At 36.7% G+C, this 16,082-nt stretch overlaps 2 protein-coding genes across 6 annotated transcripts in view; both read left to right on the top strand.

The window, feature by feature from the left end:
• The window catches only part of LOC120471229 (transmembrane protease serine 5), an 8,403-nt gene extending 5,904 nt beyond the window's left edge, over positions 1–2,499 (top strand). For both annotated transcript variants that reach the window (XM_039661011.2, XM_089118017.1), the window contains 4 exons: positions 668–763; positions 837–979; positions 1,556–1,711; positions 2,243–2,499. In XM_039661011.2, coding sequence (XP_039516945.2) covers positions 668–763; positions 837–979; positions 1,556–1,711; positions 2,243–2,296 — 449 coding nt within the window. In that variant the 3' untranslated portion in view covers positions 2,297–2,499. The remainder of the gene's footprint in view (positions 1–667; positions 764–836; positions 980–1,555; positions 1,712–2,242) is intronic.
• A 199-nt stretch (positions 2,500–2,698) lies between these two features.
• On the top strand, positions 2,699–11,735 carry ethe1 (ETHE1 persulfide dioxygenase). 4 transcript variants are annotated; one of them, XR_016145808.1, is made up of 9 exons: positions 2,699–2,847; positions 3,957–4,203; positions 5,463–5,607; positions 6,365–6,513; positions 6,893–7,022; positions 9,154–9,243; positions 9,488–9,604; positions 10,826–10,923; positions 11,345–11,734. XR_016145808.1 is itself a non-coding variant. In XM_089118018.1 (8 exons), the coding sequence occupies exons 2-8, from the start codon at positions 4,051–4,053 to the stop codon at positions 10,870–10,872; spliced, it is 831 nt and encodes a 276-aa protein (XP_088974144.1). In that variant the 5' UTR covers positions 2,699–2,847; positions 3,957–4,050; the 3' UTR covers positions 10,873–11,735. The 4 variants fall into 4 exon arrangements, 3 of the variants coding, with proteins under 3 accessions (XP_088974144.1, XP_039516901.2, XP_039516902.2); XM_089118018.1 differs by having other exon boundaries at positions 10,826–11,735; XM_039660967.2 differs by having other exon boundaries at positions 2,708–2,847; positions 4,074–4,203; positions 10,826–11,735.
• The last annotated feature ends 4,347 nt before the right edge of the window (positions 11,736–16,082 follow it).

Below are 16,082 nucleotides of genomic sequence, written 5' to 3'. Positions count from 1 at the left end.
CACCACCTCAAAGAGCATGCACAGAGAAGTCCAAATTAAACATGATTTAATTACTCGTAAATGTAAGTACACATTGATGGCCTAAGACACGAAACAAGCGGTTTGTGTGAGAAAACAAACAGTATTTATATCGTTTTTACCTCTTGTAACGCGTGTGTGTGTATTTATTTATTTATTATTGTTACTATTTACATATGAAGAGTTCAGATGCAAAAGCCTCTAAGTGCCATTTTGAAATTTTCTTCTAAAACTATCATTTTTATCAAGCTTGTATATTTAAGTTCAGTAATTTCACTTACTGTAAATGGCAATGAAGATTACCTATTAATTGTCATTTAAGTGAAATTACTGAACTTAAATACACAAGCTTGATAAAAATGGTCATTCTAGAACAAAATAATATACATTTAAAAAAAATTATCTTCATATGAACACAAATAATGTTTTTTTGTGACTGAATCAGAGACTAAGAAATACTCTTTTCTGATCTTGATATTTGTTAACATTTCAAAGCAAATGAAAGATTCCTTTCTTATCTCTAGTTGAAAAGTATCAATAAATGAGGATCTCTTTTTGTATTATAATTTATAGATGGGTAGAATGTAATAAAAAACAAATAATGGTTTCTCCTCTGTAATTGAGAACAGATGTGTTGACTGTTGTTTAGATGGAGTGAGACCCGTGTGTTTACCACGTCTGAGCGAGTCTTTTCCTCCTGATTCCCCATGCTGGGTCACAGGTTGGGGTTACACTCACGAAGGAGGTGAGATCATGTTTCTGAAGCGTTTACAGGCCTCCCGAACACTCCTGAAGGTGTCTTTCACTCTCTCATACAGGGTCGGTGTCCTCACACTTGAGACAGGCTTTAGTTCAGGTGATCGACCAGTCCGTATGCTTACAGTCCAACGTCTACGGCTCCCAACTCACTCCCAGAATGCTTTGTGCTGGCGTTATGGAGGGAGGAGTGGACTCCTGTCAGGTATACACATCTATTAACATGATAGATTGCTTAAAAATGACAATTCTGCGTAGCATAGTTCATGTCAAATCATGTCCATTAAACACTATTAACAGATACAACTTTTGATTTTAATAATTTATAAGTAAATGTTGAATTTAACTACAATTAATACATGCTTTAGGGCGCGTCTTTTGCGCGTTCAAGTTCGTTATTTCAAATGTACGGCGGTATGCCCGGAATGGAATATGGAATCATAATAGAATATGGAATCATAACGGAATGATTAAATTTTTTTTAAAAACATTTCATCTTTTTAGAATGCCACAAGCGCATCATAAGCGCACAGTAGGTCATGTGACAAGAACCAACCAGAGTGCATCCACCCTAGCGCTTTGGAAAAAGAAGAATGTGGCGCGTCCAGCGTTTTCTATGCGTTTTAGGTGCTATATGTGAATCCGGCCTTAGAAGTATTTTTCATGTTGGTTCAAGTTTAACTAATGTTAACATAGAGCCTTATTGTAAAGTGTTACCAATATTTCCTTGAGGGATCCTGTGTGTGTTTTTTACATGGTTTGTTGGGTAATTGTTCTCCAGGGTGACAGCGGAGGTCCTCTAGTGTGTAAGACTGAAGCTGGTGATTGGAGGTTGGCTGGTGTGGTGAGTTGGGGACAAGGATGTGGAAGACGCAATAAACCAGGCGTCTACACCAGAATCACTCAGCTTCTCCAGTGGCTGGATCAATACATCAGTGTAAACACAAACAACACCAACAGCATCATTATTCAGTTTGTTACAGAGGAATGTTACGGGTTCAAAATCAAATTTGCTGTAATGCATTGTAATGTAATTCAGAGGAAGTATATGGGGCAAAACACTGCATAATACACAGAAGTAAAACCACTTCATGCATACAATCGAATTGATGAACTTTGTAACATATACACTAAATGGAATCAATACTGAAGCACTACAGAATTAAAAGTGTCATGACATTGTTTACACTTTACACCCGCCCACTTTTTCAGCAGCGTTAGTTCCGGAAGTATTTTAGATTCATTTCTCCCATGGGGATAGCAAAAAACTGAGTGACTGTAAAATAAACCAACCAAACTCCTGACATGACTTTATAAAACCAGTACCTTATGTAAAACACCACCACCAAAAATAATAATAATAAAATAAATAAATTTACACAGACTTTGAACTAGTAACATTCCTTTAAACCTATTTGCACGTATATAAAGTCCAAAAACCATTAACATTTATTTCATTTCATTTCAGGATAAAAATGAAGAGGCATTCTCAGTGGCCACCATAAAGGATAATAACTTTTGAAAATTCAGTTTTAATCTTACAACAGATAATTGAAACCTTGAATAGAAGCAGATATCATCTGTAATATAGGCAGCAATAAAAGATCATTGCATCCAGACCGACTCATGCTGATTTAATATGAGTGACTGGAGTCACGTACGCTCAGAAAAGGGCATGTGAGAACAATACATAAATAAAAATGATGTTGGGAGATATGCATGGAATGTGGGACTTGCTGACTCACTGTGACAGTTGTCTCTTCATGATGATGTCGTTTCTATAGCTGTATGAATCTGAATCTAATCACATAAACTCTGGGCTGAGATTAAAGCTCATAAATGAACTGGAACTTGTACTCATTGTGGCTGATAAACATGTACTTTTTTCATCTTTTAGACAGCTCATGAATATTAATTAGTGTGCTGCTGCTGTTGAGACTCATTGGTGTTTTTGAGCCATGACTCCAGATAATTGAATATTTTTGTACATCACCCACTTCCCTACAAAGAACCTGAAAGTGCAGGTATAGAGGCGGACAGCTCCTGCTTTGACCCTTACAAGCGTATTTCCAGGTAAGCTCTCTGACTCTGATAGTCATTAAAGTTTTATTTGGTTACACTTTAGGTTAATATACGTATCACTGTAAAAAATATTTTCAAGATTTGTTTTCACAACACATTTTCTTTTGTCAAATCAACTTTATAATAATTTATTTAGTTGAGATAACTTATTATTTTGAGTTTCTGATGATTAAATTAATCTCCTTCATTGCATTAACTTACTTTTTCCAGTTCAATGAACTTAAAATTTTAAGGCAACCAGGTTACTTACTTTTTTAAGTTAAACCAACAATATTTTTTACAGTGTATAGGCTATGTCTGTGGTTTACACTGGGTGTGAAGAACATTAATAGTTCACCCAAAAATGAAAATCCTTTCATTAATTATTCATGTCATTCCAAACCCATAAGATTTTTGTTCATCTTCTCCAGTACACAAATGGAAATCTTTTTGAAGAAATCGGAGAGATTTCTGTCCCTCATTGACAGCTACGCAACTACTACTTTAGAGCTATCTAAAACTAATCCATATGAATTGCGGTTTAGTCCAAAATTTTCTGAAGAGACTCAATCTGAACAGATTGAATATAGGCTTTTATACAAATAAACATTAATCAGCGAACAGAAGCTCAACCGAACTCTGATGTGTGAGTTGGTGAATGTTTATATGTTAATATAAAAGCCTAAATTCAATCTGTTCATCACCTGAATCTCCCGAAAATATTTATTTATTTATTTATTTAGTGAACTAGTTTCTGTTTTCTATTTTGTCAGAAGAGAGGGGGCTTTTTGTGACTCCCTAATACAAATTTTAACTCTCTAATGGTTATTTGGTTATCCCTAAACCACTGATCCCACCGCCAAGTGGCAGCACTGCACACACGAGCTTGCTGCGCATGCGCGGACAAGTCAAGGTTCCTTGTCAGTCATTTTAGATGTCATAACATTCGGAATCGACATCACTATCTATACTGGAAATTAGCACATTTATAAAGCGATCCTATCATGCATTAGATATTCACTTCTCTTACCAAATAATACGCGCCTTTACTATGCAGTGATCCCGGAAGAAGGCGTGCACTCGCTCTTTTACAGTTACAAGGTCAGTGTTTACAATTACAGGACAGTTTGACGACCCAAGTTCATTCAGTGATCAGATACTCGTCAGACCGGTTTAAGGTGGAGACTCCAACGTGTAAAGTTACACAGAAGTAAAATGAGTGCTGCCATTTTGAACAGACTGAAGCCTGCAGTGAGCTCTGCGATCCGGCTGTGGAACTGCAAAGCACCGGTGATCGATCACAGAGGCCCTGCGTCAGTGAGACTCTACAGCGGACTGATGGAGCCCGGAGCCCCGCTCTTCAGACAGGTGATGCTGCTCTGTTCTGATGCTCTGCAAATTAGTTTAATTTGTTTATTCATGTGACGTGAGGAGAAGCAAGTGTATGTTGTTGTATTTAATGGTGCTCTGCACACTGTGTGTGAATACGGAACTGCTAAAATGACAAGGAAAAGTTAATTTTTACAAGACATAATCTCGAATACAATCAGTGACCAGAGTGATTTACAGAGGTGTGATAAAGACCAAGTGAAATGCAGACACAGAAAGGCTTATTAAAGTCTGCAGGAGCTTATCTCGCATCATCTAAAAAGTTTTCTAAAACAATAAATGCTGATATTTTAATTTACAGTATGTACAGTAAACATGGCCTGTGTGAGCTTGAGCAGAACTGTCATGCGTCCACTAAAATAAGTGTGAAAAACATATTTATGACTAGCTACTGTATGAATATGTTTAGCATGAAAACAAAGGATTGAAACGACTGTGAAGCACAACTTGATTCGTATAATCGCAAATGCACACAAATTGCAACATTTTATCATTCTCCACAGTTCAGAAAAAGAAAGAGCTTTATTGCCAATTTGTCTCGCAGTGCACAGACAGAATGACAAGACAGATAATACAAATAAAATTAGTGGTTTATATATATATATATATATATATATATATATATATATATATATATATAAACCACTTATTTTAACTAACAATGGAAAAAAGAAACTTCAAAAGCATGTATTAGTCTTAGTTAATGTTACTTCCAACTTTTACTATACATTATTAAAACCAAAAGATTTTTTTTTTATCATTTAGTGGACCTTAGTTATAACATGAGCTATCAAGGAATGGTTGTATTTATTATTAACTGATGTTAACAAAGAAAGATTAATAAATACTGTAACAAAATATAAATTGTTCATTTTTAGATAATATAAATTATTGCATTCATTGACTAATATTAACTAATGGGGCCTTTTGGTATAGTGTTACGTTACTTCTGTAAAAGCTCTCTTTCGGCTGCTGCTTTATATAGTTGTGTTATATCAGTGGTGGAAAATATCAAATTAGATCAAAGAAGTTTTACTACTATCATTTTGTCAGAAATAATGGTCACCCTGTTGATTTTTTTGTGTGTGTGTTGTGTGAGCTGCATGTAACGAGTAAACAGATGCACGGTAACTGTAGTTTGCTGATGAAAGCAGATATGAATGGAATGTTACTGGACACACACATTCAGCTGACTCACTCTGACAGTCCTGATGATGATGATGATGTTGTTCCTGTAGTTGTTTGAATCTGAAAGCAGCACGTACACATACCTGCTGGCCGACGCAGACACCCGTGAGGCCGTGCTGATCGACCCCGTGCTGGAAACAGTGGACAGAGACCTGCAGCTCATCGATCAACTGGGACTTAAACTCATAGTGGCCGGTGAATCTATCTATCTATCTATCTATCTATCTATCTATCTATCTATCTATCTATCTATCTATCTATCTATCTATCCATCTATCCATCTATCTATCGTTCTATCTATCGTTCTATCTATCTATCGTTCTATCTATCTATCGTTCTATCTATCTATCTATCTATCTATCTATCTATCTATCTATCTATCTATCTATCTATCTATCTATCTATCTATCGATTGTTCTATCTATCTATCTATCTATCTATCTATCTATCTATCTATCTATCTATCTATCTATCTATCTATCTATCTATCTATCTATCTATCTATCTATCTATCCATCTATCCATCCATCCATCCATCCATCCATCCATCTATCCATCTATCCATCTATCCATCTATCCATCTATCTATCTATCTATCGTTCTATCGTTCTATCGTTCTATCCAAGGCCTTAAACTGACTTTTTTTGCCACAGTCGCCAATGTCCGGAGCCACGAAACGCAACAATGGCAACTCAATTTTAGATACAAGTGAAAATTCAGAATTCTCTATTCCAATTTTGAGACCACGGCTAAAACTACAAGCCTAAATACTGTAAATTTAAAACAATATTAAAGACAAGGAAACAGTCAGTAATAAAATAAGAACAAATACTCGCATTTGGAGCCTGGCAAGTGTTAATTTTAGGCCCTGGTTATGAAATAGATGCAGTAACAGCCTGGTCTACTGTCAGTTTGATTATATCTGTCTCTGTCTGTGCATGTTCTCTACCAGTGAACACACACTGTCACGCGGATCACATCACTGGCACTGGACTGCTGAAGAAGAAGGTGTTTGGGTTGAAGAGTGGCATCTCCAAACACAGCGGAGCCACTGCGGATATTCTGCTCTCAGAGGGAGACCGGATCACCTTCGGAAAACATGTATGAAGGATTACGCCTGATTAGGGTTATTCAATATATTTTAAAATCTAGTTCCGTTTCAAAAACAAAATCATGACTTGGCCATTTACAGAATGTTCATTTATATTAAATAACATATAATAATATCTAATATAATTTAATATTGCAAGTGATCACGACAATGCGCTAAACCTTACAATCCACTCAGGATCATGAACAGGTTCATTTGTGTAATCTATTTTAATGACAATGTGAAGAAGAACACAAAGGCTGTATTGGTGTTTTACAGCAATGTTATTATGCTTATCATAGTCAGTGAGAGTTGAACAGGTTAGATAATAAATAAAGTGCTGATAAGATTATTACTCTTTTCCGAACTTTGGCTTTTGGTCCGTTTCAGTGTCTAACCGTGCGAGAGACCCCGGGACACACAGATGGATGTGTGACGTACGTCACTGGAGATCAGAGAATGGCCTTCACTGGTGACGCCATCCTCATCCGGGGCTGCGGACGGACAGACTTTCAGCAAGGTAACGGAAGTGTTAGGATTACGGAAATACAGTATTGATTGAGCAAATCTCATTGTGGAGATTCAGTCTTGATTTTGTCTTTGACCTCTAACTAGAATATACAGGGGTTGGACAAAAAAACTGAAACACCTGGTTTTACTACACAATAATTTGTTAGAATGGTGAGGGCCTCATTTTGCATCCAAATACAGCACCAATTGACAGATAGAAGTCCTTCACAGTGACCAGAGGGATTATGAGCCGTTCCTCTTCCAGAACAGTGTCCAGGTCACTATATGATGCTGGTGGACTCGCTCCTCCAAAACACCTCAATAATATTCAGATCTGGTGACTGTCAGACCATGGGAGATGTTCAACGTCACTTTCATCTTCATCAAACCCTTCTGTCACAAGTCTTGCTGTGTGTGTTGGTGCATGATCATGCTGATACACGGTTTGAGCATCAGGTGCTCATGATCCTCCAGAAGGGTTTGGTAGTCCTCGGCAGTGTCGTGTCCATCAAATACAATCAGGATTGTCATGATATTGGAGCTCAAACCATCACTGATCCACCCGTGCTTCACTCTGAAGATTGGCCGCCAGGCATATAGATGTGAAACCTCCCACATTGGCCAGTGTTTCAGTTTCATTGTCCAACCGCTGTATTTTCATGCTTTGATGTTCAGTAAACACAGTATTTTTCATATATTTGACATTGTTGCTCAATTTCTCTTCCCAGTTTGTCAGTAGTATCAATGTCAGTGTCTCTATGAGGCCCCTCCTTCTCAAAGCTCAATATGCTCTGATTGGTTGACTGGAATGGTGTGTTGTGATTGGTCAGCTGCTTTGAGCATGTCACGCCCTTTACCATTACCACAAGTTAACACACTATTAACTAACTCAACTAGGCCCCGCCCCTTTATTTGCGTATGCCTTGGGCTGAAATGATTCAAATTAGAAATATTATGATGTGTTTATACCTGGAAAAAAAGACTACAATGGAGGCATTTCACGGAGTTTAGAAACAAGTGAGAAAGATGAAAATGTAAAAAGCATTATAGGTCATAATAATATTTTCATGTCAATATGTTCACAAGAAAGAATTAGGTTTAATATTTACATTTAAAGCCACAATATGTATTTTTTCTGCTTTAAAAATAGCAAAAATAACTGTATCTATGTTATATATTTCTATTAGATGTGTACTTACATTATCCCGACAGTTTTCACCAACTTTCAAATACGGAGAAATTTATAGTTTAATTCGAAGACACGGGACGTTTTCCTATTTCCGTTTCGTCGCCCGTCTATGCCGTCATATAACCTTTGACTCCTCTATTTTCTCTAACTTCCTTGCGGAACCAGGCGAAACCGTCAAACACAAAGGGGAACACTGGACTACCGTCAATAAAGCAAAGAAAATGACGAAGAAAAAAAAGCATTACGTATTTTTATGTGTGTAAATCACGTGCCCGCTCACGAGCGCTCACTCTTAACAGACACACTGTCCCCGGTGCTGCTCGCGCATAAAGCGCTCCCCGTTCACAGTAACCGGTTCGTCTCATTCAAATCAGCCAACTGTTGCTGTTAGCGAGCCGCGCACATTGAATACTCTTATGAGTCAGGCTGCGAATGTACCTGCCCGCTTCAGCTCTCTCATGCTTACTAAATAAACGCCTTTTACCTCCGGCGCCTCCGGCGCCGCGCGCTCGTATATCCGTATATTTTGTGAAACGATGATGTCATGCCATGAGCTGAGCTGGTTGTCATTGACAGCGACAACAACTCCCGTGAGCCCACGCTCTTTCCCGACGTCATCAAAGTACGTCTTTTGTTATTATTTTAAATGAGTGACCCCTGGTGGCCAAAAATGTCATCGTACGTTTATATGCACCAATATAACAACACGGTTATAAACGCCAATATCTGCCTACGTTGATTGTGAAGGTGGTCAAGTTAGAAAATGTAATACCCAAATAAAAAGCAGAATAAAATCAATGAATTTCATGTGAAAAAAAAGTATATCATGGTAAATATTTAGTAAATATACACAATACCATCTAAGCCTGATAGTTGTTGCCTTTGTTTTTGTAGTTCTTCCAATGGCCACATGATGGCGAGACAGTAAAGCTCCTCTTCTGTCTTCACTCAGGTAGTCCACAGAGATTGTACGAGTCCATCCATAAGAAGATTTTCACCCTGCCTGCACATTGTTTCATCTACCCCGCACACGACTACAAGGGTATGTCAATTACAGCATCAAACTCTGAGTCACTGTGTGTTAAAGTCAATTTACCTCAGGAAACTAAAGTCTAAAAGCACTTTAACTGTGGAAACTGCTGCTTTTAGAGTCTATTGAGTCATCTGATAATAGACACCAATTTTAAACAATTAAACAACTAATTACTAAGGATATTTAACTTTCTCTTTGGTGTTTTGTGCATTATTTCTTCTCATGTTGGTTTGATCCTCTCTGAACGCTGAAGGTCAGACTGTGTCCACCGTAGATGAGGAAAAGAAGTTTAATCCACGGCTGACAAAGACACTGGACGAGTTTGTGAACATCATGAACAACCTCAATCTCCCCAATCCTAAGAAAATAGGTAGAGTATCAGTTTCTTTATGCTGCATTTACAACCGTTACACCGTTTTATATGTGCATTTTATATATATATATATACTTTATATAAACTTTATATATAAAGATATTATATCATTGAAATACATTTAAAATTTAAAATAAATGTTTTCTATTTGAATATAATTAAAATAGACTTGGACAAATTTAAGTCACTCAGTAGGATGCAAAAGTTAAAAAGCCTTTATTGTGAAATGGGGAAAATACTAATACTAATAATGCAAAAAATTCTATTTTTTAATGTTTTTTTCTATTTGATTTGTATCACCTCTTCTGACTTTATCGCTTTTAGTTTTTTTGTTCAGAAATGTATCATTACTACACAGTATATATGTTAAGATGTCAATTGTAAAGTTGACTACAATGTAACAGTGGCGTTCAAAACTCAATAAAACACAAATTATAAAAAGCCTTTATTGTTTTAAGAGCTATAAATATTAAAACACCTGCGCGTATCCGCCCTCTGGAATAGTGGTAACAACATGAATAGTGTACAAAAAATGGCAATTATTGCATTCAAAACTAAAAAAATCAATATTTGATATTTTATTTCAAACCGTTCCTGTCTGTCAGTCATATAATGGAGGTCTATGGTCACCACCTCAAAGAGCATGCACAGAGAAGTCCAAATTAAACATGATTTAATGACTCGTAAATGTAAGTACACATTGATGGCCTAAGACACGAAACGAGCAGGTTGTGGGAGAAAACAAACAGTATTTATATCGTTTTTACCTCTTGTAACCGCAGCCTGACACTATATTCCAAGTCATGTGATATTTTGTGTGATGAACAGACAGATGCAGGTTACAGTGCTCATTTACATTTTCACATGTTTTTGGCTGTCAAACCTGATTCTTCTTTTATCTTCTACGACAATAAAGTAATTCAGATTTGAGCAACATGCAAATGAGTAAATGATGATGAATTTATTTATTTTATTGAACTATCCCTGCAAAGGTGCCATAGGGGTCCGTTATAATGGAATGAGTGAAAACATATGGTGTCGATCAGTCATTGAAGTCATTATGACTAAGGTGGTTGGGTCAGGTTTGACAGGGTGTGTTGTTTTGCTCATATCGAGTGTGTTTGAAGCTTCTTTGATGGGAAATGAGGACTAAAATTGTGTTCTTTGAACATTATTGTATTAACTAAAAGTCCTCATGTTTTGTTCTTAAACCCACAGATATATCAGTGCCTGCGAACTTGGTGTGTGGACTTCATGATATTTGAATGTGAAAGCTGACATGAACTTATTTGAATTTTACAGTGCATATAAATATACATTTCATTCAGTGAGATGATATTTGTATTTAATAATTCCTGTGATTCAGGGTGAGCAGAGCAAGATGAACCAGAAAAATGTAATATCAAACGATTACATTTTCATTATGGTCGGTATTTGTTTTTTTGGTAACACTTTACAATAAGGTTCATTAATTAAACATTAGTTAATGTATCAACTAACATGAACTAACCTTGTTTGTTCATGTTAGTGCACAGTTCATTAACTAATGTTAACAAGATTTTAATAAAATATTAGTAAATATTGAAATGAACATTAACAAAGATTAACAAATGCTGAAGAAGTATTGTTAATTCTTTGTTAATGTTAACTAATGTAGTTAACTAATGAATCTTATTGTAAAGTGTTACCGTTTTGTTTTTTTGTTTGTTTTTCTCTCTTCTGACTTTCAAAAATATAAACTACATTCAGTGAGAAGATGATATTTGTATTTAATAATTCCTGTGATTCAGGGTAAGCAGAGCAAGATGAACCAGAACAATGAAATATGAAACAATTACATTTTCATTATGGTCAGTATTTGTTTTTTTCTTCTGAATTTCAAACAATACTTTGGCCTGAATACTTCTGAATCATATAATATCTCATTCAGAGAAATTATGTTCTGGTTCACTTTCATGATTTTTTATTTTAAATGCTTTAAATGATCAAGTGCTGCAGCTCTCATTTGTAATGTAAAAGGTTGTAGTACTCATCTTATGATATATTTTGTGATAAAACTCTAAAATGTATATATGAAGAGTTCAGATGCAAAAGCCTCTAAATGCCATTTGAAATTTTTTTTTTTTATGATGATTTTTATCAAACTTGTATATTTAAGTTCAGTAATTTCACTTAAATAACAATTAATAGGTAATTATCATTGCCATTCAAGTGATATCACTGAACTTAAATATACAAGCTTGATAAAAATCATCATTAAAGAAGAAAATTTCAAATGGCATTTAGAGACTTTTGCATCTGAACTCTTCATATTTAATCTGTTTTTAATAAATGTTAGGTCAATCCACAGCTGCGTCATGCATATTTGTTGGCTCTTTTGGGGGTTTTATCACTTATACAAACGCCCTGGATGTTGCATTTCCACAAATGCCTTTACCGTCAGGACAGACGAGAAAAACAAGGTGATTTGCAAGTGAAATGGGCTGAAAGTTCATCCACAGCCTGAAAGTCTCGTCTTCAAAACAGTGTCATTTGCATTATCAGTGCTTCACACTCAGATTACTGTGATGCTGTTAGTTTGATCTTCTGACTTTCAGTCTTTTCTGAGTATTCAGGTGTGGGACGTCCAGACAGGTGATGTTTCTGCTCACCCACTTTGCGTCATTGACGTGTAAATGTGGACAATTGTTTGGGTTTCCGGGCTGTTTTTGCAGTTTAGATTCAATTAATGTTCTTTTTGGAGGCAGTTTCAAATTTCATAGCAGATCAAGCTCTTATGTATGGAAGCTTGTTGCCACCACTGAATACAAAAAAATAAATAAATAATTGCGACTTTTTATCTCACAATTGCGAGATATAAAGTCAGAATTGTGAGAAATAAAGTTGTAATTCTGTATTATAAAGTCAGAATTGTGAGATATAAAGTCAGAATTCTGTGATTAAGTCGCAATTCGACTTTTTATCTCACAATTCTGACTTTTTCTCACAATTACCAGTTTACATCTCACAATTCTGACTTTATAACACATAATTGCGAGTTTATATCTCGAAATTCTGACATCTTTTCTCAGAATTGTGAGATATAAACTCGCAATTGCGAGTTATCAGGCCAATTCCAAGGGAAAAAAAGAATAACATTTTCCCCCCTTATAGTTTATATCTCACAATTCTGACTTTATAACACGCATTTTATGACTTTATATCTCGCAATTCTGACTTTATAACACACAATTACGACTTTATATCTCGCAATTTTGACTTTATCGACTTTTTTTCGACTTAAAAAGTCGAAATTACCTTTTTTTATTTTTCATTTTGTCGGCGGAAACAAACTTCCATTCTTATAAAAGGTTGTTTCCACGGCGGAATAAAACAAAGTAATTGACTTTAATTGCGACTTTTTATTTATCTCACTCACAATTTTCTCACAGTTCTTATTTTTTCAGAATTGTGATATATAAAGTAACATTACGAGAAAAGTATAAAATCGCAATTACCTTTTTTTAGTTTTATTCTGTAGCAGAAACGTGGGGGGGGGGGATTGAATTCAGAAAAAAAAAAGCATAATTACGATATAAACTCACAATTATGAGTTCATAACTTGCATTTGTGAGAAAAGAAGTCTTTTTTTTTTTTTTGCGAAATCACAGTTAGCCTAACGTTACCTTTTTTATATCCATGGTGAAAAAAAACAAAAAAACAACAGATTTCCGGGGTTTTTACACAATTAAAAAAGGCAATTAAAGGCACAATTCTGAGATGTAAAGTCGAAATTCGGAGGAAAAAAGTCTTAATTGTGCGTTTAAATCATGGTGAAAACGCTTTTATTGACCCGAAATCAATTTGTTTCATTGTCCTGGGTGGGTGTGACAAAACACTGGCTCAGCCAATAGTGTGAATTTGGGGCGGAGCTATCTCTGTGACTTGACTAATGGCAGGCAGGGACAGTATTTTAACTGACAGCAATGACTATTTTAGCAGTTCTGTTTTAGTGCTTCACACTTGACCTCTAAAGGAGTGAGTGTTGTGCAGTTACCTGCGTTATATCAAGCTTACAGCACTCAACACTCCTAGTGCCCTTTATGCAGAAGCAGCTCAATGCCAGGAAGCCAACAGATGTGCTTCGGCAGGAAAATAACAAGCCTTTTATTGTGTGACAGTGGGGAGTGTGAATAATAGTGAAACAAAAACTGTCACATAAAGGCAGTCACTAAATTCTTGATAGTCTCGCCTGCGTTTGCCAAATGAGGTTCTTTTGCTGCAAGCCAAGGTATAAGATTTGAATGTCTCTGACAGTATGTTGTGTGCAGGAGGAAGACACTTTAGTGCACAAAAGAGCCAGATGTCCTTGTCTTACTGCCCTCCATCTGTTCTGTGTTTTGTCTCAGCTTTTATACGCATCTCTTTCTTTCTTTCTTGTCTGTGTGGCACTGAGACTAATATCATGCGCACTTACACTTGAGATTTATGACCCCAGCAGTCGCTCTGGACTCTTGACTGTCACCATGTGAAAGTCACACTGTCTTTGTCACGTCACGTCCCTCAGAAGTGAACTGAGCAACGATTAGGGGTCATTCACATACGCAGTGCCTCTTGAACAATTTATGAGAAACCTGCTTAAGTCAAAATGAAATTGAGATCGCCCAAAATGTCCAAGATTCGGCTTTGGCGTTCTACAGTCGCCATTCATCATGTTAACTGTGGCGAGCGGGACGAGTGAGGGCCGCGGGAGAACGGCGCGAGGCCGGTGGCGTGATTAGCGATGAGTGACACCTGTGAGACGCACCAGTCTCGTATCTCTCACGGAGGAGCGGGAATTTTCATAGCGATGTTAAAACACACACATCAACCGATCACTTGTGTAGCGTTCATGTAAACACTACATTCAGATCCACCAATCGGAATGAATTCAGTCAGATTGAAACAAAAGCTGTGCATGTAAACTGGCGACTGCAGAAAGCAAAAGCTGAATCCCGGACATCGACGGCCGGACATGTCCAGGAAAAAGAGGATGGTAACCCTAACTACTCAGCTTTCTCCACAGAACAAGAGCCTGCTAGCTTAGCTTCCAAAAAAAGATGGCCGACACTATGTGTTCATTCTGTGAGTGAGATCCCATGCGGGGCAGACCCTACTGTTGACTGTACATAGTCTTTAGACTCTGGCCAAAAAATCGTCCGATGACGCAAAATGACGATTTTTGCGTCATTGGAGGATTTTTTCCAGACAAAAAAATACATAATTCTCTCGTCTCATGGGGATATGAGGGTGGAAAGCATGATAATTCGAAAATACTACAGGTTTTCTACTAATCCAAAGCTTAATGCTAAATCCCGAAGTATCTCTTTTAATAAGACAAATATAATTCAATTAAAAAGTAAATCCCTAATCTAATAAACAAACTAATCACAAATGGGCTAAATTTGGTTCTTAACACTTTTGTACACTGTTGTAAAGTTGTGCCTGGAGTGTAAAACAAATATGTACGCGTTCATAATGTAATGAAGCTGAATTTATGCGAATATCATTTTTGGTCAAGTGGTCATACCAATCTTGCACTCGATCCCAGCAATAAATCACAATGTGGCAGATATTAGCTATAGACCATTTCACAAGATGTAAACAACACTGGTCCAGAAGCACTTCCTGTTTCAGTTTGTAACTGTTTTCTTTATTTCACATGTAAAGAAAACATCTTAAAGATGTTTGTTTAACTTTTTGATTCAGTTTTAAATGTTCTGTTGGTTGTATTTTATCCCAGCTTTTATGTAGTGTTAAAAAAAAACTGAAACAGGAAGTGCTTCTGGACCAGTGTTGTTTACATCTTGTGGAATGGTTAGTAAAACTGACCAGATGGAAGGAGCTGGAGGAGATTGTTAAAATGGCAAACCCTGGTCAATCGGTGTTCGACATTGCTCATGTGCAGGGTGTGAATGGTCACAATGTCCACAGAAAGACCATGCAGAATGGAAAGTGCGACTGGTCAAGGAAGACGAGAGCATTTTGACAGGAGGATGAAAATCACCTGAATTGAATGTGGGTCCACCTCAAAACAGCTTCTAAACACCTGAGCGAGACATCCAACCTCCAATTTCATCTTGTACGGTAAGCCATTGGCTGGATTTAGAGGATGTGTACCAGTAAAGAAACCATTTATTAGTCTTATCTGCAAAAACACCTTTCATTTGCAAATGAACATAAGGATTGGAGTGTGGAAGATTGGAGCTGTTTTCTGCAGTCCAAATTTAGCAACTTAGCAATGGACGGTGTTGGATATGTTCGTGGTAGACGAATGGAGTGTTTTAATACCAAATGCATGCGTGCTAAGGGGAAACAATGCTGTTTGGGGCACATGTCTGCAGCAGGTGTTGGAAGGATCCATAATGTTGTCGCTTGCACTTTGAAAATGGACGAATACTTGGGAATCCTCGTGGGAATCCTGTTGAACACAATGAAGTATGGAGAATATGTATTT

The sequence above is a fragment of the Pimephales promelas genome, chromosome 12, assembly GCF_988280905.1.
Source record: "Pimephales promelas chromosome 12, fPimPro1.hap1.1, whole genome shotgun sequence".
Taxonomy (NCBI): Eukaryota; Metazoa; Chordata; class Actinopteri; order Cypriniformes; family Leuciscidae; genus Pimephales; species Pimephales promelas.
This window is presented reverse-complemented; position numbering and strand designations above follow the sequence as displayed.

What these genes read in the sequence shown, in the direction of transcription:
- ethe1 (XM_089118018.1), top strand. Translation starts at nt 4,051, where the DNA reads ATGAGTGCTGCCATTTTGAACAGACTGAAGCCTGCAGTGAGCTCTGCG. An exon ending in GGATCACCTTCGGAAAACAT is followed by an intron (nt 6,514 to 6,892) that starts GTATGAAGGATT and finishes GGTCCGTTTCAG; the next exon opens with TGTCTAACCGTGCGAGAGAC. An exon ending in CCCCAATCCTAAGAAAATAG is followed by an intron (nt 9,605 to 10,825) that starts GTAGAGTATCAG and finishes TTAAACCCACAG; the next exon opens with ATATATCAGTGCCTGCGAAC.